Below are 22,930 nucleotides of genomic sequence, written 5' to 3'. Positions count from 1 at the left end.
TCTCATTTATTTCTATGAGTTTGTAAAGCCAAGACAGCAGAATATCACCTACAGATTTGTTACACATCCTCAGAATAACATTTCATTGCAAACACTTCAGATTTACCTTTCAGAGCTTCTGGGTCTCCAAGAATTCTGTTTAGTGTTTCCTGGGGAATCTTCTCGAAGGCTTCATTGGTCGGAGCTAAAAGTGTATACTGTTCATCACCTTCCAACATTGTGGTAAGGCCAGAAGCAGCAACAGCAGCCTGAAAATAGAAACATCCAGCACACTGAAATTCACATATATTTGAAGAGCACTTATAATCATAATCCTTATCTGAGCTGAAAATGTATTAATTTTCTAAATTTTTTGTTAAGTACGTTATTTTGTTTTATTTGCTATTGATGGAAATGTAAATTTTGCGGATGATATGTCATGTCAATGAATTATGGAAGCACCACTGTTTGTTGTTTGATCATTAAAACATGAAAATATTAGGTACATAAACGATAAATAAAGTGTAATCAAATATTTAGGTCGATGCCTTCAAGGAGTTCTGGTTACATGATAATTATGTGGATCTAGAGGGGAGAGCTTTAAATCTAATTACCATGCCCTCTTTATCCCAAACTTCTTGCCTGTGCTAACTGCTTTGAAAGCCTGAAACCACAAAGAAAAAAAAATAAAGTTGTTCCATAGAAAAGTAACAGATTGAGGGAGATGGTGATGTATAACTTTAAAACTCCTAAATGCACAGTGGGTGGATTTCCATTCGTTTTATGTTTTTGATGGGTTGAAAGTGAGATCAGTGAGACAGAATGTATACTTTGTTGGCCAAGACCCCCAAATAACCATGCTAGAGAGGTATATATTAAGAGGTCTCCTATAGAGACATTGGAGATTGAGTGAGTTTTTAAGGATTATATTCAACATGAGAATTAAGGCAGAAGAAAAGTGAGATCCTAAATATTTGTCATGTTAAATGCATTAGAAGAAAAAGGTAGAGGTAAAATTCATAACAGGCAGTGTGTTTCTTTCAAGTTGGATCTAATACTTAGTCTAATGAACATTGCAGCTGCCAAAGAGCCACATTTTCCAATTTTCCTACATTCAATATATAGGGAAAAGTATTTCTTGTTTATAGGATCCTAAAGAGTAACTATGTTTTATGGTCCTACATTGCCACCGAGGTGTTCTTATGACATCATAAACCACGAGAACTAATGTCACCAGGAACCAGACTAACAATATAGCAGTATAGCACAAAAATTAAAAGTTATTTGCTTTTTTAAATTACATTTTTTTTTTCAGGCCATTAGCTTGTACGTGTTTTTTTCAAACATGGAAATAGGTATTCAAAACAATGTCTGAATTGATGAGCTATACTGATTAGTTGTCTGAAGTTAAAAAAAGAGAACATAATTATTGTTAAAAGCACAAAATTGTAGAACATTGTTTTAAAAAAAAAAAAAACATTCTGTATGTTGAAAGGAGAGATTGTTGAAGTTTTCGTCTGCATAAAATTAGAATGTTCGGATTTTTTTTACTTTTATGAATTGAATGTTGATTGGGAAAGCCAAATGTAGTTTTTTTTTGTAGGATAATGTATAAAACAATTCTAGCATCAATATAAGTACCTGAAGGAACTAAGCGCTTGTAGATTCATTGTGTGCAAAATATTTATAAATTCACTGCCATTTCCACCAAGGAAAAATTAAAAGATGATTTCAACCATCATAGTGCACTGACATAAACGCAAGATAAAAGAATATGCACTGGAGCATAATGTAGAAAAAGAAAAATCCAACTGCAGCCGATTCACTCTCGTTGTATTATACCTGGAGCATTGGCCTGATAGCCAACACTCATTTCTTTCTGAAGACGCAAAAAATGATAAAAATGTTTGAAAGGGGAACGGTGCATGTGTAGTGGCCTATTTTGATGTCATTATAAGCACATTTCATAAGATTCTAAACTTCAACAGCTCACATAGTATGGCTGATTCTTTTAGAATAAATGTTTCGTATTACCCTGCGGTAGGATTGTTATGCCCTGGGGGGGAAATGAACAGTGCCGGCACCTGAGAGTGGAATTAAACATACACCATCCCGGAACAGTAAATTAAGAAAATGCCAAAATGACACCAGCATCATGGCGCATGTGGTCATTCTTGGTGATATATGCCAATATATATAGCATGATGCTGGGGGAGGCACCATTTTGTTGATGGCGCTTCCTATTGGCAAAAAACATTTGTTTTCTTTTTACTGATGCTGTTCAGTTTCGGGTATAAACGCTGGCAAATCCACACTTTTGGCTAGTTCCTTTTAATTTTTTATGTATGAAGTATTTGTGTCTATGACAAGCTGTTAAAATCCAAGAAATCAGCTCTGTCGAGATCCATAGGGGCTCTTTTCATTTTTTCTGCTAGAATTGGTAGAAAACCATTGGGTGCCCTGACTAAAATCTATCAGGGCAAATCTGTTCCAGTACCCACCTATGGTAGAGATGTATGGGGATCTGTCAACTCAAGGGAGCTTCAGCTGGAGGAAAACAGGTTCTGCAGGCAATTGTTGGCAGTTCCCACTTCAACCTCTGCTTTTATGGTTCATGAGAAGTTAGGGTTGCCTTACCTGTCGGATCTCATTGCCTTCCACCCCCTGATTCGTTGACTCACTTTTTGGGTGCAACCAGAAAATCACCTAAGCAGGGAGATGGTCAAGGACTGCCTAGAGCTCGACGGATGGACGTCATTCAAATGGCTGAGGTACATTCAGAATTATTTTTCCAAACTAGGCAGACCCGCCCCGTTTGAGCTGCCCTCTACCATTTTGAATGCTGATATCCCCTTAGCCCGTAATAATTTCCTAAAATGGAGGAAAACTGAGACGGAGGGTATTGAGCCAGAGAAACCCATGGTTCGTGTACATGCATTGATTGGAACAAGCCCAGCCATTGAATGTTATTTGCTTAGCATTTTTAATGTTCATCGTCGATTTCTCCTGACAAGATTTAGGTTCAGTCAGTTTCATATGCTGTTGGCATTTCCTTAACCTTGTAGGTAGGCTACAAAGCTGCTTTACTGTACATTTGACAATTCCCCCTCTCCCCCAAGGATCTTGTGCATTTTGTTTTTTTGTTGATTTTAAGATATCCCTTGAAGAAAGTTTTTATTGCATTTGCTGAAACCATTGCATTTTGTTCATGTTAAGCCTGCCCTAATGTACTTATAGCTATTTTGGAAATACATACAACTTATTCTGCAGCTTGCGTTCTTGAATTTTCATTGAGAATTAGAAAGACGGTTGATGAGGCACATGAATACGTCTCTTGAGTATTTTTTGGCGCTCTTGTGAGGAGTTCAGTTTCTTATACTGTGAATTTCTAGAATGTTTTATTGTCTTTTTTAATTATTATTATTTTTTTTCTATTTTCATATGTCTACTCACTTGTCTACTCATGCACAATATGCTTGTTTGACTTGCTGCTAGCTGAGCTTAATTGTGATGGCGCTTGAAACTAGGACTGCCGTTCGATTAGGTTTATTGTGGGGCGATTAATGGTTGCTTTGTATTATACATCATTGAATTAAATGATTATTTAATCTCCTGAATATGCATACCAGGTCCTTTTTTGTTTTCTATTGACATATAATGATTACTGTGAAGACAATTGTAGATACATTCAGTGTTTTAAATGGGGAAAAATAAGTGCAGGTACTCATTACAATAGAGGTGTGGCAAGTGGGCGGGGCTAAGGGCAAAATAACATCATACATAGAGACTTCTGTACTAGTTGCAGCACATATTAAAACACGAGAAATGTGTTTATGTCAAAAAACACAGATTAACTCATAACACAAAATGAAAGTCATGATGGCACTTTCTCCCGAATGGTCGCTGCGCACCTGATTGACAGTGCAGGGTCTGTCTAAAGACCCTGCCCTGTTAATCACAGCGTGACACAAACCCTCTCACCCCCCCTACAGTTTGTGGACAATTAAATGGGCGGTGCTGGAATCTTCACCAGCAACTCTGTAAAAGGATACTTCAGCCAAGTTAATTACAAGCTCCTCGGAGGCAGAGCGACCTCTGCCCTGCACTGGAGCAGAGAAACCGAGACTGCCCTGCCGTGTATCAGGGTACCGGTACTCTCCCTGGCTACAGAGAAGTGACGGTACTGACGGCAAAAAAATTCGGAAGTGCCGGTACTCGGTACCAGTGAGTACCGGCCCATTTAAAGCACTGGATACATTTGTGAATCAAGCTGTAAGGTGTTTTTATATTGACTGGTGTATGCATCCATGTTTTATTCACTTTTATAGTCTTTTTTTTTAGACCGAGTAAAGTTATTTTCGACTGTTTAAATCTATTTACTAAGTTAATTTCTTCTACTTTGCTCTCATGATAACATGCTGTTGGATTTACAGTTTTTTCACACACAAAATAAATGAGATACCCAACTATTACCAAACAACTCCCCCAACAAAAAGCTAGACCACCGACTTAGCCGTTTCATATTAAAGACAAGTTTAGCGCGACCTATTGGGTTTGCTATATATAGCTCGTTGTAGATGAGCGCGTGATTCCAGGTCCCTCGCACATTTATTTTCCCTCTATGGCTGCTGGCTGCATCCATAAGATGGAAACCAGGCAGACAGCTGCACAGACAAAGAGATGACCGATTAATGTACATGCCCGAATGCAGACAAATAAATCCAACACATGCCATTACTTCAATAGAGAGGAGCTCCAGAAATGTACCTTATAAAGATGAAATATGCAGTAGCACTACTCAAAATGAACTGGCGTTTTTTTGTAATAAAAAGGAGCTTGCATACTGTCTATTTGGGTATTTGGAAATTAAGGGAAGAGTTTCCCTAAAAAATAACAAAGCGTTTCATGAAGCCTTGGTGATGAATTATTTTTTTCCATTTACCTTATCAGCTTCTGTAAACCTTTAGTGCGGTAAACAATGCCATTATTATTCAAAGTTAGACTGCGAGGCCCAGGTTGGCATTAGCGGAATTAGAGCTTAAATAGCTCGCTGCCATATTTTAGTGCCAGTCATTGAACAGAGCGCTGGAAACCCACCAGCACCCTACGACTGTGTTATTACAAACACTGCAAACACTTGGAGACACAGAGCTGGTACTGACGCATGACTATTAATTTCACGCTTCGCACTTCTTAGCAGCAGGCTTCCATAGATGGTTAGAATAAGGCTTCGTGGTCTCTTTGCAACCTTTATTTAGCTCTCTTGTGCTCGTGTAAATATGCAGGCAGGCGCGCGTGCTTCTATGTGGCTGAGCAGCGCTCTGCAGAGAAAATGAGGAATAATGCAGGCTCAACTCACTCTGAGGGTCTCTAGGCTTTCCTCTATCTCGACGACTTGGTTGATGTTGTTCGTGACGGCGGTGATGACCTTGTCTATGACGTGGACGACGCCATTTGTAGCGTGATGGTCCGCTTGCATCAGCCTGGCACAGTTCACCGTCACAATCTAGAGGAGGAGCAGACACAAGAACACCTGTTAGTGGATTGGCGCAGAGTGTTGTTTATTCGAGTGGCAGTGTGGGATGGCGTAGCTTGGTGTACAGTGGAGTGGCGTAGAGTAGAGTGGACTGGTGTAGAGTGCATTGGCATCGAGTTTTGCAGAGTAAAGTGACATAGAGTGCAGCAGCATAGAATTCAGCGGCATACAATGCAGCTTCGTAGAATGCAGTGGCATAGATTGTAGTGTGTAGTGGTGTAGAGTGTAGAGTGCAGTGGCGTAGAGTGCAGTGTTGCAGAGTGGAGTGGTGTAGAGTAGAGTGGCAAAGAGTACAGTGGCATAGAGTGTAGTTGTGCAGAGTAGAGTAGAGTGGCATAGAGTGCAGTGGCACAGAGTGGTGCAGAGGAGAGTGGTGGAGAGTAGAGTATAGTTCTGTAGAGTGCAAAGGCAGGGAGTGCAGTGGAATAGAGTGAAGTGCTGCAGAGTGCATTGGCATGGAATGCAGTAGTGCAGAACAGAGTGGTGTAGAGTTCAGTGGCATAGACGGCAGTGTTGCAGAGTAAAGTTTCATAGTGCTGAGTGGTGTACAGTGCAGTGGTGTAGAGTGCAGTGGTGCTGAGTGCAGTAATGCAGAGTAGAGTGATGCAGAGCAGAGTGCAGTAGAATAGCATGACATAGAGTCGATTGGCGTGGAGTAGACTCGACTAGTGTAGAGTGCTACAGAGTATAGTGACGTAGAGTGCAGCAGCATAGAATTCAGTGGCTTACTATGCGGAGTCGTAGAATGCAGTGGCATAGATTAAGGTGGTGCATTGTAGAGTGCAGTGGTGTAAAGTGCAGTGTTGCAAAATGGAGTGGTGCAGAGTAGAGTGGTATAAAATTGCAGTGGCATAGAATACAGTGGCACAGAGCACAGTGGTGCAGAGTAAAATATAGTGGTGCAGTCTAAAGTGGAATAGAGTGCAGAGTCATAGAGTAGTGCAAAGTAGAGTGGCATAGAGTGCAGTGGTTTAGAGTGGAGTGGCATAGAGTGCACTGGCATACAGTGGAGAGCTGCAGAGTGCAGTGGTGTAGAGTGCAGTAGTGCAGAGTAGTGGGTTGTAGAGTTCAGTGGCGGAGTGTGCAGTGTTACAGAGTAGAGTGCAGTGATGTAGAGAGGCATAGAGTGCATTGGAGAAGAATGACGTAGACTACAGTGGTGTAGAGTGCAGAGGTGTAGAGTGCTGTGTTCAGGGTTGGACTGGCCGCAGCGGGCAGCGGGTGTTTCCCGAGGAGGCTGGAAGGATGGGGGTAGGTTTGGAAGCTGTTTGGGCTGGTTTTCTTACTGGGGGCTGATTGTAGAGTGCAGTGGTATTAGGTGCAGTGGTGCAGAGTAGATTAGTGTGGCATACAGTATATTGGCATTGAAAGCAGGGGCGTAGAGTGGAGTGGTACAGAGTAGAGTGTATTAGTGTATTGGCATAGAGTGCAGTGGCTTTGAGTGCATGGTGAGGTAGCACACTGCCATTTCAGACAACACCTTTTCAATTGAAATGGTCATTACATTTGCACAGACATACAGTTTTACCAATAAAACTATACAGCGCAGAAACGAATATGTGTGGAAATGGCATCACCTAGTGTATTGATTTGTTTTAGTCATATTAAAGTATTGGTTTCCAACACACTTCAGAATTAACAAAAAATATGCTTCATTTGCACTTTGCTAATTCTAATATATTCTGAAATACTTGCACGGTTTAATTAAATGTTGTTGTGTACTAGAAAAAAACCCTTTCTTCTACCCCCAGTATCCAACAAGATTGTCACATAAATCCTCGACTTTGAGTCAGAGATTGAAATGTAAGCACCGAGCTTCCTTGGAAGACAGAGTCTGAGATTTGACCTTGTTATAAATGGGATTTTTGGTTGGCTAGGGCATGTGCCAAAGTTGGGCAGAAACCACCACTCTAGTCAGGATAAGGGAGTTACACTCCTAAAATAACCCCTGCTCACCCTCTTGGTAGCTTGGCACCAGCAGTCAGGCTTATCTTTGAGGCAGTGAGTAAAGCATTTGCACATACCGAACAGTAATGCAGTGTAAGCACTACAAAAGGACACCACACCAGTTTAGAAAAATATCCAATATTTTTATATACCTAAGACAAGACCAAAAACAATAAAAATTCACAATACAGTACTTAAAAATCTTCAGTTATCAAAATATGCTTTAAAAACAGTTCCTAGATGTCGAAAGCTCTGTCCGGGGCTATCGTGGTGTCGTGAACAAACAAATCCAAACAGTTCTGGCTGACCGCAGCATTGCGGGCCAGCTGCGGTGTCGGGAAGACCCGCAAACAGTACCTTTTTAGAAATGCAGGGTGTCGGCAACATCTCGTTGAGCTTCTGAAAGCACGGCGTCCGCAGGTGTCGGTTCCGGAGGTCGGGGCAGGAGTCGTCGGGCCCTTGAATTCACACGCGTTGCAGATCGAACTCCTCTCTGATGAAGTCAGGAGCACTGGCGTCGGCAGGCGTCGAGTGCTGCGGTGCAAAGTGCAGCGGAGCGGCATGCGGTGCCCTCAGGTTGCAGTGTGAGCAGCGGCTCGATGGCGGCATCTGATGGTGTCGTCGGTGAGACCAGGGTCGCGGTGCGAAGTGAATGCTGTGCTCGTCGGGCTGCTGTCAGGTTGCGGGGCAAGCAGCATCGTGGTCGTGCTGCAGCGCTGTCGTCGGCTGATGAACTGGATTCGATGGCGCCGGCGTCGGTAGGCCAAGGCTGCGGTGCGGGATGAGGGTGGTGCATTGTGTAACTTTACGAGCGGTGCCCTCGAACCATGGTGCAAGCAGCGGCGTAGATTCCGGCTTGAAGCGGTGTCGTCGGGGATACCAAGGCGTCGTTGGGAAGCGAGGCGGTGTGGAGTGCGATGCCCACAGGTCGCACTGTGAGTAACGGCTCGGTGCGGCATCAGCAGGCGTCGCCAGAGATCCCAGGGTCACGGTGCGGCGTTCCGGCGGTGCTCTCTGCGGTGCATTCAGCACACGGAGTCAGCAGCGGCGGCATAGATGGAGGCGGGTTGCTTTTTCCTTTGTTGCAGCACAAGACACACAGTCCTCAGTGCTGAGGGCAGAAGAGCTTGACGTCTTTGCTGTTCCTGAGACTTCTTGAAAAGGGGGCAAGCTCTAACTCAAGCCCTTGGAGAAACTCCCAAAAGTAGATTGCAGAACGTTCAGTCCAGTCCTTTCACTGCCCAAGACAGAAGCAGCCACTGCAGGCCAACACAGCAAAGCACACAGCTTCTCTTCTCCAGCTCTTCTTCTTGGCAGTCTTCTTGATCCAAAAGAGTTCAAAGTTCAGGGGTCTGGGCCCCAATATTTATATCCCAAAATCCTTTGATCTCTTAGGCAGAGAGTGTCTGTGCCCAGCCAGAACCAGTTCTGCCTTCTCTTGTGTGACTTCCTGGCAGGGGGGGGGAGACAGCATTGTCAGAGGCAGACCAGGCCCTTTGAGGTGCAAGGAAATCTCCTCCCCCTTCCCAAATTGCAGCCCAGGTCTATTCAGCCCTTTCCTAACCCACCTAGACTATCGAGAGCCACTCCTGCTCCCCAGCCTTCTGTCATCCAGAACCCAGACAGGCAAACCACATTCCAGCAGAGGCACACGGGATGAATGAGCAAGAAAATACCTACTTTCTAAAAATGGTATTTTCAAACACAGAATGTAAAAATCACCTTCACTAAAAGATGCATCTTTAGATTCTGTTTGGGCATACTAAACTTTATTTTCCAACTTAGTTCCCAGGGTCAGTTATGTTTATAAGAGGTTATAAACAAACTTCCCATTCTGTCCTATGGGGAACCGATAGCCTTGCAATAGTGAAAAACGAAATTGGCAGTAATTCACTATCAGGACATGCCAGACACACCAGGGCATGTCCTACCTTTCACGTACACTGCACCTTTCCCACAGGTGTACCTTGGGCCTACCTTAGGGGTAGCTGACATATAAGAAAAGGGATGGTTAGGGCCTGGCAAGTGAGTGCACTTGCCAAGTCGACATGTCAGTACCAGACTGTGCACAGGTTCTGCAATGGCAGGCCAGAGTCACATTTACGGGCTGTTTGGGTGGGTGGCACAATCCAGTGCTGCAGCCCGCCAACAGCATTTGATCTACAGGCACTGGCACACACAGTGCACTTTACTAGGGACTGACACATACATCAAATAGGCCAATCATGGAAACACCAATCCATTACATTTTACCACAGGAGCACTTGCACTTTACCACTGATCAGCAGTGAGAAAAGTGTGCAGAAACACGAAGCCAGCACAAACAGAGTCAAAACCGGGAGGTCAGAAAGCAAAAACTCAGGGAAAACACGCCAAAAGATGCCAAGTCTATCAGACCTATTTCTTTTAATGCACATGCAGATGTGACAAGATAAGAGGATTTTCAAGCCTGTTTGCAAAAAGTAGCACTTGTGGAAGAATACAAGGTGAGGTAGTGTGAAAAGGCTTTGCTTCTTGGGAGGAACAAACTGAATCTGGACAGCCTAAATCAAATAAAGGACAGCAAATAGAAAGCTGGGAAAAGTGAGTTACACACCACAAAGCCAATAGTGAGTAACGGGATGAATGTATCCCCAGGAAAACTTGCTGAATGTCCCCAAGATGTATATAGCAAACTAGACAGTTGTGCTGTCTGGTAGGTTTCGACCTAGAAAGGGAGCCTGCGTGCAACTAACCAACGAGCCATCGATTTCAATCCAGTCAATGATAAGCAAAATCTGGAGGTGCAGGGTGGATGAATTTCCTACAGCTTAACCGGGCAGCTGCCAGCTTTGGGAATGACATTATAATATACCTGGATGCAGTTTGCGTAATCTTCTTTGCTAAAAATTACACAAAATGCCACAAACGTTATAAACAATTTTGGGTTATTAAGCAAAATGTCAACTTCTCGGTTTATCACAATTTTGGGTTATTAAGCAAAATGTCAGCTTGTCCATTTACCACTATTGCTTGGTGCAAAATGCATCCTTGCAGCCATTTCTGCAATGAGGGAACATTTCGCGCTTAAATAAAAGTAAAAAAAGAAAAGCCCGATATGAACAACAGCCACTCATGTTCTGTTTATTTGCATACTTCCTGCACACTAGGATCTTTATCCCAACGAAGTCTCAGTTACGCAATCTGGTATAATTAATAGTATAATCTCAGGCAGTTTGGATAACAATCATAGCGCAAAATGCAGGAAATTATACTTGATTATGCTGGCCTACATTAAATTTTGTCCACGCCTAATTATTGGCCACTCAACATTAAAGCCTCGAACCACACATATTAAGAAAGAGCAAAATAAAGATAGTGGGAGCCACAATCCATGCTCCTGACGAGCAGTGCAATGCAGAACAAGGAATGGGATGAATTAGGATGGGCCAAGATCTGCATGACCAAGAACAAGATGTGGGTGAGGACATTAAAACATTGCTGAGAAAGGACTTCCTGAAGATCAAGAAATTCGGTATTGAATCTTCACAATGAAAACTGTATAGCAAGGGGACATAGAGAATGGCCAAATTGGACGATAGGTAAATAGGAGTCATTACACAACAAGAAAAACACACAACTCAAAAAACAGTAAGTGAATGCCGGGTATAGGCAAAACAAATAAAAAACCAAACCTTGTAAAAATGTACAGACAAAATGGAAGAAATAGCAGATTTAATGTTATTAGTAAAGTACAGCCTAAAACGTATTGAGAAAAAAAATTGCATAAATGAAACACGAGTACTGAAAAAAACACATGATAACCAGAACACGTACAAGCTAATCACATTCAATTCAATTCAGACACATGCTGAATATAAAATGGATAAAACATGATGGAGAATGCAATAATGCTCGAGAGCATTGTGAGCGAATACATACTCGCCAACTTTTCTAAAAGTGCCAAAAATAAATCAGAATGCAGCAGTAAAAATGTAACTCCAAATAATTCTTGTGGTTTTCTATTGCAGTGTCACAATGGAGCACGCTGTTCAACTCTTGGTGTCTGTAACATGCTCGAAGGCATTGGAAGAAAGGTTGAAAACATCCCTTGCAGGCCTGGGAATAAGTACATGTCAAGGGTGATGTATGCTCTCCACAAGCACAACACTATAAACGTCTGGGCGAACAGGGTAAACATAATTCAGATTAGCAATAAAACCCTGAACATGCAAAGGAGATAAGAGACGCGCTAAACATCAAAACGAAACAGTGAGAATTCGAAGAGAAGAAACAAAGACGCGAAAAGAAGGTGGACTCATCTACCGGATATATTATCTGAGTAATGCCACCAACTTCCAACCACCAAGATCCTGTAACTGCAGACATTTTTTGGGAAAAGATAGTGAGTTTGCACATCCATGTTTTTTGCAGTTATAATGTAGGTCAGCTAGTTGGGAGATTCTCTAATTAGTGATTTTGCTGGTGCTCGTGTACAAGTTGGCATGCCAATTACATTATTCTCAGCATTCTCCCAGTGGCAACCATGTAATTTGAATACTCTAGACGGGTCTGGGTCTTCCCAGGCTCGCTGCCTGTTGGACTTCTTCAGCTTCACCCAGCAGGCAGCTTCAGTCCCCCACAAAGAAAGACCTTCTCAGGCCGACTGGGATGTTCTCTTTCAGTAAATAGTTTCATCCAGTCCTGAGGAGAAGAGAATGACATTCAAGGGAGGACTCCATCTTTTCCACAGTCCTCTCACACCCTGAGATAGTCAGTCGAGCAAGTGTTCGCTGGTGCATGACTCTTGACAAGATCACTAACTAATCCAAAGGTCTATCCTTATACCTTTCCATCAGTGTAATATGGGTTCTGCCTTGGTATGGGCCTGTCCGTAACCCGATTTGCCAACCCTCTTGTAGGTGCAGAAACTGTGGATGCACTACTGCATGTAAAAGAGCTGAGTGATAGCACATGCATAACATAACGTGTATTTGAAAGCGCACGTTCACCCAGACTGGTATTTTGGCAATAAATAACAGATGTTTATTGTTACCCAACTCAATGGTACTCATTTTATCAACCTAAGAAGGATGAGTTGACCTGCTGGGATTGGAACCTGTGAGCGTGAGGTCGAACAGAGGGCCCTACAATGGACGCATTAGTCCATTCAGCCACCACACACGGCTAAGATTTGTAATTAACAGCACTGCACTTGTGTCCACTGCTACCCCATCTCCTGTGTTTTGTACATTATCTCTTTTTTCTTTTTGGTACATTTCTTTATTGAAGTTTTCAATCATATTATACACATAACAGTAGGAGCAAAGAAAACAGTATTCAACTGTGTGATATCTAAGTGCTGTTAAAATCCTGTATATCGTGCCAACATCTGTTTCACACCGCTCTATATTTGTCTGTGGTAAATAAACATTCGCAAATAATTGCATGCACGTGTGTTAGCCTGTGATCTCACATGCCTTGTCCCATGTTACATTACACTAATGATAGATCGGCGGTGCGTACAATTGCCTGCCATCACTTGTTATAGCATTGGGGTCTCTGAGGTAGTATCACGTAAATGTGTGCATTGTATCGTGTATGACCCTGAGTGGTATACTAAGTGGGGTTGGGGTAGTACAATGTAAACCTGTGGGTTCAGCCTCAGCCGTCTTGTGCCTGAGTTAGGAGTTAGGCGTGTAAGGGATCCCATATGTCTATAGGATGAGACCTTGGGCAAGAGCTCTGCGTATGAGGTCATTTAGTCTTGACAATAAATGAGATAGTTGAGTCAGTTTTTTAATTTGGGCACCCTTCCCCAACCCCACCTACAGGCGACTCTACATTTCACCAACAGGAGACTGATGGTGACATACTTCCGATTGCTGTGCTCTACTCCTCCTACTTGACCCAAGAGAGCTATGAGCAGGGTAAGGGTAATGGTTTGTCCTATCGTGAGAGAGAGTGCTGTTCCTATCTCATTCCAATATGACTGTACTCTTTCATAATGTCTCGAATGTGCCTTGCTGCAGCACCGTGATATATGGCTGGGGCGTGTGACCTATCCAATACCTTGCACAGTGCAACGTTAAAGTCTCCACCCCATAGGACACGTGTAGAGCCGATGTCCACAATCCACCCCCAGTGTCTATCATAGAAGGCCGGGTAGTCAACATTAGGCCCATAGCAATTAACAATATCAGCTATTGTTGAGGCCAGTCGACCCCACATCAATGTATATCGCTCCTGGTCAACATTTAGAGTGCCCAGCGGCATGTACGGCACACCTTCACGAATAAGGGTGATAGTTCCAAGTGTTCTGTAGGAAAATGTAGAAAAGTACTTGTGGGATGCCCAGCAGGCAGCAAATGTTGTGTGAGCCTAATCTTTTAGATGAGATTCTTGGAGGAGGGTGATATGGACATTTTGCCTCTCTAAATAGGCAGAAATATGTCTACGTTTTCTGGGGTCACCCCTCTGACAATCCAAGATATGCAATTGTTCTTTAGAGGTGTTGCATTAGTCCAATCAGTGAGAGTACTAGTCATCTCAAAGCGGGTAATTCGATGTGTATGGGACAAGCCATATGTGGAGGCACAAGTCAGTGCGATATGGGCAGTATGACATCATCAGAAGTAGATTATGTGCACGTATTAAGAGTTTAAACATTCCCACATCCCCCCTCATCCCACACGGACGACCCAAACTCATCAGGTATATACCTCCCTCCCACAAAACAATGAGCATAGCAACATCCATGGTAACAGTACAGTGATGAAATCACCTGTGTGTTAAGAGAGAAAGGAGAAGCAAATGGGAAGAACAAAAAGAAGGGTGGGGGTGAGAGAGAGGAAGGGTAGAGAAGGTGGTGGGTGTGATAGAAAAAGAAGTCTAGACACCTAGGAGAAGGTCACAAACACCAAATCAATATTTTAACACTTGAGTGATATACGGGATCTCCCATGGGAGCCACACAGGTTCATTATCGATATACACTAGAGTGTCCAGGGTGGGAGTATGAATTGCCTAAGCTGGTCCACCGCTCTCCAACATGGTCACTGCAGAGAGAGAGTAGGGTCAACAAAGAATAAAAAGGTAGAAAGGAGAGTCATATAGGTCATATGCGAGTTGGCCACCAGTCATCAGAGAGGAGTGGCACAGTCAGGGTATGCCCGAGGTGTAACAGCGCAATATCATTGCTTAGATTTAAAATCGCGTGTGGAGGTTTCTGAGGTGAATAATCAGCCAGGCTCCGATAGTGGTGATGCTGATCTGGATGTTGTGGCTTATGATTTTGCTGGAGGTAATCATATAACATTTTGGCAAGTGAATTTACCTACTTGCTGAGGGGACACAAAGATGTTGTCTATGCCTTGGAAGGAAATGCGAACATGAGCCGGGCAAAGCATCGCATATGGTATGGCGGCTGTCCTCAGTCACTGCTTGATGGAAGTACATTTCTTTAGCGTCTCCTGCACAGCTATGGTGAAATCTGGGCATATGGTTTCACATGACAATCAGAGGGCAGTGTCTCGGTCACGATAGTTCAGGAGTCTAGCAAGGATCGCTCTTGCTGGGGCACCAGGTGGAGGGCGAGCATTCAAGGCTTGGTAGGCACATTTGACAATGAGAATTTTGGAGAATTATTCTGCACCAAAGAGCATGACAAGCAGTCTCTCTAAGTAGTCCTCCATTTTCCCAGTGTTTGTAGAATCTGGCATCCCCAGTATCGGTAGGTTATTTCTGCGAGACCTTGCCTCCAAGTCTTCATTTTTGCAGACATAAGCTTCAGCACTTTCTCCAAGCAATTGTTCACTGCAGTTTGAGACAGTATCTTTGACAGTGGAAATTGCTTGGTCAGCTTCAGCTATGTGACGTCATGTTTTCCAAATTATTCGCAATAGAGTCCATTCTTGAGTACAAGGTATCCATTTTTGTCTTCAAGCTTTGCTGCATAGCCAGAAGAAGTGATATCTTATCCACTCCGCCACTAGGAGTCTCCAGGGATGCGTCTTCCGTGCCAGGCTGGTCAGGAAAGCAGACTGTGCTGTGAATAACTCTCTGAGCACTGAACTGTAGTTTGGTCTGCCACCTGTCATTTTCCCCCATATTTGCTTGAAGGAAAATCAGTTATCCGGTCGATTTATTCAAATCTTTCAACATGTAATACCAATAAAATGGAAATTATGCTGCTTGACAAGTCACATTTCTGCCCAGTCAAATGGTAGCCTGATTCGGCAGCCCCCCTACCCACCACTGTTGAGGTCGTTAAAAATCTGGGAGTAAAATGTGATGCTTCTCTGTCTTTCCGCCCATAAGCCCTCACAGTTGCAGGGATGTGTTTTCATTTAATAAAATCATTGAAGACATGTTTTGACTATCTCCCACTGGCGGCTACAAAGGTGGCTTGCACACTAATAACCTCCAGATTGGACTACTGCAACAGTCTGTATTCTGGATCCTCCAGACTGTCCAGAAACTCCAAGGTGTGCAGCATGCGGCTGCCAGGTTGGTATACAAACTTCCTAGACGTTCATCTGCCTCAGCAGCTCTGAGGGCCAAGGCCATAAGAGGGTGCTTAAAAAAATTCTATAAGTAACCGTCAGAGCCTATAGATCCACAAGACTGAGATATTTATCAGCCAGATGTACTCACTACACCCCTAATAGGCCCTGATATCCTCTTAAGCAAACCTCCTCAAGCCTGGTTCCTTCAGACTCGGAACACGAGGTGGCAAATTCTTCTCAGCTCTAGGCACTAAGGCTTTGAATCAAGCGCTTTAAGATTAATTGACGCTGAAGCAAATTTTAAAAAGCAGTTGAAGGCATGGCTTTTTGCAGACCCCGATACAGTCCGTCACTCTCTTATCCTTTGATCTAGTTCCTTCCTTGAGTTTATTTTCGCATGAGTGAGTTCCTTTTTTCTGCTAAGCGCCAGGATACTCCTTCTGGAGTGGTAGTGCACTTTATAAGAATGTAATTCAATTCAAAGTAAATCCCCTAGGTTGTGTAGGATCAAGCACTTCCTAGTATTAGAGAACAGTGCTTACAGCCAGATATACTGAAGTGAACTAGGAGTGCGCAGTATCACTCCTTGTCACAAGGTATGCTTACCCATCTTGTCAGCCTGGATGATATTGCAAGGTCTTGCGTCCGCCTGGGTGCTTCCCAGGTGTGCGTTGTCTCAAGAAGGATGATCACCAGTATGGTCCAGTTCCCCATAGGCCCTAAGCTCCCACTCTTCCAGCCAGACTGGACTCTAGGTGTGAAAACAAATTATAGCCACTGGGCTGTTGCAGTAGGGGCCACATGTCTCCAAGTTGTGGCCCTGTTGTCACTCAACGTGGCTCCGCAGCACAGCATGGCACCTTAGCGTCTAATGTGGCTGCCATCATCTCCTCGCAGTGTGTGTCTCCTTGCATGGACCGCTTCACCTGTACGGCATAATTCTGTCGAACGATGGCACAGAATATGCCACCACAGTGTCCTCACAGCCAATGGCCTGTGTATAAGCCTAGATGTTGCCAAGATAAGCAGGATAATGGTGAATGATTGCCCCGGAATGCTGGAGCCTCATGTCACTGTGGCAATCTTGCACACTGGCTCTCTAGCGCCCCCCCTTGCTAGCGCCTCTCTTGTACATTATCTCTTTGAAGCCAAGAGGGAAAACAAAGGGCCTGCTCTCCTCAACGAAAGGTGCCGTGATTTATGTAAGCCACTTTAGCTTACTTAAGGCGAGGACAAATTCATTTCTCATAAGAATATGAAATTAACTAGGTCAGTTCAGACTGTATATAAGCAATTGTCCAGACCACCTGACCACATTGCCTACAAGGTTTAAGTTGCACAATATTTGCCTGATCCATTTTTTTTACTCTATAATTCTTTATATTATTTATGAAGCACACACCTCATACTGAATTGCCACAAGTTGCCATGGACCACAAAAAAACCAAATAAATGAAAACAAGTTATCGCAACAAACACGTTTCAAATCCCAATTACAGCAAAAATAGATCACAGTTTATAGGGAAAATAAGAACATATTTATAACTTTCACACAATACATAAGGTCAGTACCTAATCTACATTACAGGTGTGTTTGTCGGGTATTTGTGCTTTACCACTTAGTCATGTTTGCGCTTTATCAAACTTTTCAAATAAAGATCTATGGACTAAATAAAGGAACTTTGGGCTAGCCTTTGGTGCAAACAGTCGGATGTATGAGTTGTAGAACTTGACCACTGTACACTGAGCATCTGCGCCTCTTTTTCCTCTGTCAATGAGCTCCTCACCTTATTTGTATGCCTATATGAATTGTCAGTTAAATATGTTGTAACATATTACAAAAGTAATTTAATATTTTAATAATAGGGTCAATTGTAAATGGTTTTTAAGAATGAATTAAATTGGCGCACACAATGTAGCAAATTTCAACTCATGAACATTCTTTAAAAATGAGGTACAAAATCATATTTCATGTTATAAAAAAAGACTCTTAAGAATGAGATACAGGATATCTCCCAGTGTCAATTTGTAAAAGTAAAACTCACGTACTCCATTTGGATAGTGATGAACATGGATATCCAGATTTTGGTACATTGAAGGAAAAGTCATTCCGTGTTTGAGTTCATCTGTTAAAAGTCGTCTGTCAATCATATGATAGTGGAGAGCATTTAGCAGTTCAATGTTGACATTGCTGACAAGATTGTCCAAAATTTCCTGAAAACATAAAATAATATGAAATATTATACTTGCAACTTGATTAAATAATGTCAATCTATGCATGAGATAGATGATTAGAGAAAGGACATTTAATTTGATTAGCAAAATATATCGGCATTATACAGATTGCCTTGGACAATAATCAATATTTTCTCAACATTGAAAGGTTTGGAAATCTTTGATGAATATTTTACTTGAATGACACAACTTCACTGTTGCAGTGATTTTGCGTTTCATTTGTATCTAATTGTAAAAACGCCACCCACAACAATAATTCATTGCATCCTAAAGATAGAATGTAAATTGTGAAAATATCTTAATTTTTTTACATATTTTCTAAATATTTTGTTGCATCTTGCAAATGACAAAAAAATAAATCCAAAAACACTGACCAAGGAAATGTTGCCCTGAATGTCTGGAGTCCATCAATACCAAATATTTGTGGGTGTTTCTAGGAAACGTAGTTTGCACAATCAATTATATAATATTAATAATACAGATGGCGAAATAAAGATCTAATAATTTATAGTGCATGGTTTAATTGTCGACAGATATCAAACTCAGGACTGCATTAAAGATTTATGTATTTCTGTAAAACCAAAGGAATAGTTTGGTTTGTTAACATTCATTTTTCAAACACGAAACATCTCCTCAGTCTCCCTCATGCAGAAACATATTCCCACCAATACTGGACCCCCCTCCAACTGTGATATTCTTGCTCTAATGAGTGGTCTCTTGTGGTCCCAGATTTGTATGGGTTTTTCTATGGGTGCAGGCTGTTCAGAGGAGATAGAGTGGGTGCTATGTACTTCAGAAATTTGGACGACTGATAGAGAAATGCTGTTTTAGGGTACTTGTTATTAAGATGCAAGCACTACCCATGGCTCTAGGGTGCTATGGAAATACACCACAACCACACATTTTCCACATACAGAAATTGCAAAGCTTATATTGTTGTGTGTCAAACCTTCCTCCCAATAATCTGCTGGCCAAGCGAATGTGCTAATTTTGTTCGAACGCAAGAGAATTGTCTACAGTCTCCCTTATGTAGAAGGATATCCCTGTTAAAGCTTGACCCCCAGATATGCTCCCCTGGATTTCCTACTATTGGAAGAGTGATTCTTGGGTATATCTTTTTTCAGTTGCTTTAGAATGCTACTATGCATGTGTAATTAATGTATAAGAAAAAATGCACAAAATTAAAAAATGATGTAAGGTTACAGAGTAATAGTAGGCTTGTGTTCTGTTTAGTACAAAGGAGCAATCACTTGTGAGAGACTGCAGAACACATTAGGCAGCGTTCATTTGATAAGACTAGCTGTGTGACTCAACCTGACATCTCTTGTGGGCCTTCTCTCATACCCCTAACCCTTTCTCCCTCTTCACCATCAGTATTTCACACAGTCTTGAACTTGTTTTGCAATATCAATGGGGTAGGAGACTGCTGAGTTATACATCATTCCTGCAGCAATACTCGGATATACAAGAAATGGGTAACCTGACTCTGCATCTGCAACACACAATTCTGTTCCCCAGCATTGAAGCAGTAGATGTTCAGAGATTATTTTAAAAATCCAAACAGTGTTGGATCTCTTGTGTAGTCACACACTTGTGTTTCAGTGCCACATCATGGAGTCAGATGCTGATAGGCTATTTTCTTAGACGAAGGGCCTGATTACGAGTTTGGCAGTCCTCCTGTTGGTATGCACCAGCTCCGCCAACAGGAGGACCAACAAGCCTGTTCTGAACCTGCCTGCCTGCCGGATTATGGCTTCAATCCATTGCAGGTGGGAGGTGCTGCTGCAGTCTCACTGCGGCAGCTGTTTAAGGCTCATAGGAGAGCCTTGACAGAAGACCACCGTTATGACCGCGCCAGCAGAACGTTCCTGCATGGTGTGGCTTGCACCATGTAGTGCGCCATAAAAATCATGCAACTATGTGGCTAAACTGTGTAACAAAAGACTTTTGCACTCTGAGTGAGACTATTGAGAGGCGGTTAACATCGTTCAAATTTGGCGGCTTGTCAGTAAAGTCAAATATGAACAAGGAACAGCCCTATTTTTGTTGTCATCCCCAATCAGAGAGAGTCCTGCAAGGTTTAAAGGACCGTAGAACACTCTGCGTATAAATTGGCATTGATAAAGGCGTCTCTTGCCGAAACGTTTCTGCCTTTTAATAAGGTGATTTAAAGCTACCTGTGAGTGCTCCTTCCTGCTCCAGCTGGAGTGTTTTGATTTGAATTACTAAACGCGTGGCCATCATCGCGAAAAGGAAGCGCCCGTTTTGCACAGTGTTTGGCAGTTATTTTGGTGGCATTTTTTGGAGTGATTTAAGTACTCTGCTTGAACCGTTGCTAGCCTGCAGCTCTGATCATATTCGTTGACAATAGTCGACATTACAAAATGGATTGCCTATGGTTACTAAATTGCCTATGATTACTAACCCTCTGTATGCGGATATGATGAAACAGTAACAATGCACTGTGTGGCCAAACAAAGGGTAATGGAATGCTCTTTGAATGTGTATGACTTGCCTGCTTGGGGTAAGAAAGACATTTACAAACTTTACATTCCCCCTGATTTATAAGGTGTGCCATAAAAATCATACAACTATGTGGCTAAACTGTGTAACAAAAGACTTTTGCACCATGAGTGACTATTGAGAGTCGGTTAACATCATTCAAATATGGCGGCTAGTCAGTAAAAAAATCATATATGAACAAGGAACGGTCCTTTTTTGTTGGAGATAAGTCATCCCCCAATCAGAGTGAGTCCAGCGAGATTTAAAGGACCGTAGAACACTCTGCATGTAAATTGGCATTGATAAAGTCATCTCTCGCTGAAATGCATCTCCCTTTTTATAAAGTGATTTGAAGATACCCGTGAGTGCTCCTTCCTGCTCCAGCTGAAGTGTTTTAATTCAAATTATTAAAAGAGCGGCCATCATCGCGAAAAGGAAGCTCCCAATCTGAAAAGTGTTTGGCAGTTATTTTGGTGCCATTTATTGGAGTGAGATATATATATAGCTAGGACCTACTGTCCGTAGGGAAAGTGTTTTTTGTTTTGTACCATTTAATGAAATTTAACAAACCTTCGAAATTCACAAAAAAAACTAAGTTAACAGGGACATTATAGTTAGGAAAAAGAATTGAAAAAACCTTAGACAGTCCCTGAAAAAATCAAAGGTTTCAGGGATGTTATTATTAGACTCAGATTTCACTTGTGCAAAACCATTTAAATTCAGCAGTTATAGTCACCTTAGCTAACTATAACTTATGCTCTGCAATGCCCTGCTTAATGTCCTCATAGATTACATCACTCTTGACATGGTCAGTGACATCACTCATGACATCTCAATAGACATCACTGATGACATCATTCAAAGAAACAATCACACACCCGATCACGTACCCACACAACCACTCACACACCCACTCATACACCTACACAACCACTCACACACCCAGTCACAGACCAATACAACCACTCACAACCCCACTCACACCCCATACAATCACTAACACACCCACACAACCACTCACACACCTACAAAATCCCTCATAGACATATACAACCACTCCCACTCCCACTCCCACTTACACACCCACACAAACACTCACACACCCACTAACATACCCACAGAACCACCCACCTACCCACTCACACACCCATACAACCACTCAAACACCTACTCACAAACTCATGACTCACACAACCACTGACACACCCATACAGCTATTCAGACACCTATACAACCACTCACACACCCATTCAATCACTCAAACAGCCACTCACACACCCAGAAAGCCATACAAAAAACCCATTCACAGACCCATACAGCCACTCACATACCCATTGACAGACCTATACAACCACTCACACACCCAGTGATAGACCCATACAGCCAATCACACACCCTCTCACACACCCATATAGTGAGACACCCACTTACACACTGATACAGATTTTCACATAGCCACTCAGGTGACATGTGAGAAACAGTATCAGTCATTAGTAGTACATAAAGAATAATAATTTAACTTATGCTGCAGTTTGGTATATATCGTAAAGTGTTATTAACCTTTTAAAAACACTTACACTCACTGGATGATGTATTCAGTGATGTCATTGATATGTCATCAGTGATGTCATCAGTGAGGTCACTGATCATGTCATGAGTATTGTAATATGTGAGTTCATAAGCAGTGCATTGCAAGGGAGTAAGTTATAGTTAGCGCAGGTAACTATAACTGCTGAATTACAATGGTTTTGTACAAGTGAAATCTGAGTCTAACTATAAAGTCCCTACAAGCTTTTGTTTTGTCAGTTAATTTCTAAGGGTTTTTAAATTCTATTTCCTAACTATAACGTCCCTGTAACCTTCGGTAGATATATAGATATAGATAGATAGTTAGGTCTGTCTTTCCTTAGAAAGGAAGTTTTTGGGTTTGCTAATATTGTTGGCTCTGTTTGACGAAACTTCACAAACCATTCCAAAAAAGAACTTCGTCCACCTCTGCCCCTTCCTGGAAACTTTCTGGGTGATCTGTCAAGCCGGGGCTGAGAAAAAATGGTGTACCAAAACATAGAGCCACCCTGCATTTTCTATAAACTTTAAGACAGGTTATAGCAAAAATTGCTGAACAGAATTATACCAAATTTTGCAGGAAGCTAAATCTTGGTCCGTAGATTATGTTTGCTGTTATTTAGTGCAAATCCATTCAGTAGTTCTTGAGATATTGAGGGTCAAATATAATTGGATATTT

The 22,930-nt window shown here is 42.3% G+C and overlaps 1 protein-coding gene across 1 annotated transcript in view; it reads right to left on the bottom strand.

Moving 5' to 3' along the window:
• TGFBI (transforming growth factor beta induced) overlaps positions 1–22,930 on the bottom strand; it is a 234,077-nt gene that overhangs the window by 76,075 nt on the left and 135,072 nt on the right. Inside the window, exons 5-7 of the mRNA XM_085618009.1 lie at positions 17,998–18,162; positions 5,339–5,485; positions 107–248 (exon numbers count right to left, since the gene is read on the bottom strand). Of these exons, the coding sequence (XP_085474135.1) occupies positions 107–248; positions 5,339–5,485; positions 17,998–18,162 (454 nt within the window). The remainder of the gene's footprint in view (positions 1–106; positions 249–5,338; positions 5,486–17,997; positions 18,163–22,930) is intronic.

Source organism: Triturus cristatus, chromosome 7, assembly GCF_964204655.1.
Source record: "Triturus cristatus chromosome 7, aTriCri1.1, whole genome shotgun sequence".
Classification (NCBI taxonomy): Eukaryota; Metazoa; Chordata; class Amphibia; order Caudata; family Salamandridae; genus Triturus; species Triturus cristatus.
This window is presented reverse-complemented; position numbering and strand designations above follow the sequence as displayed.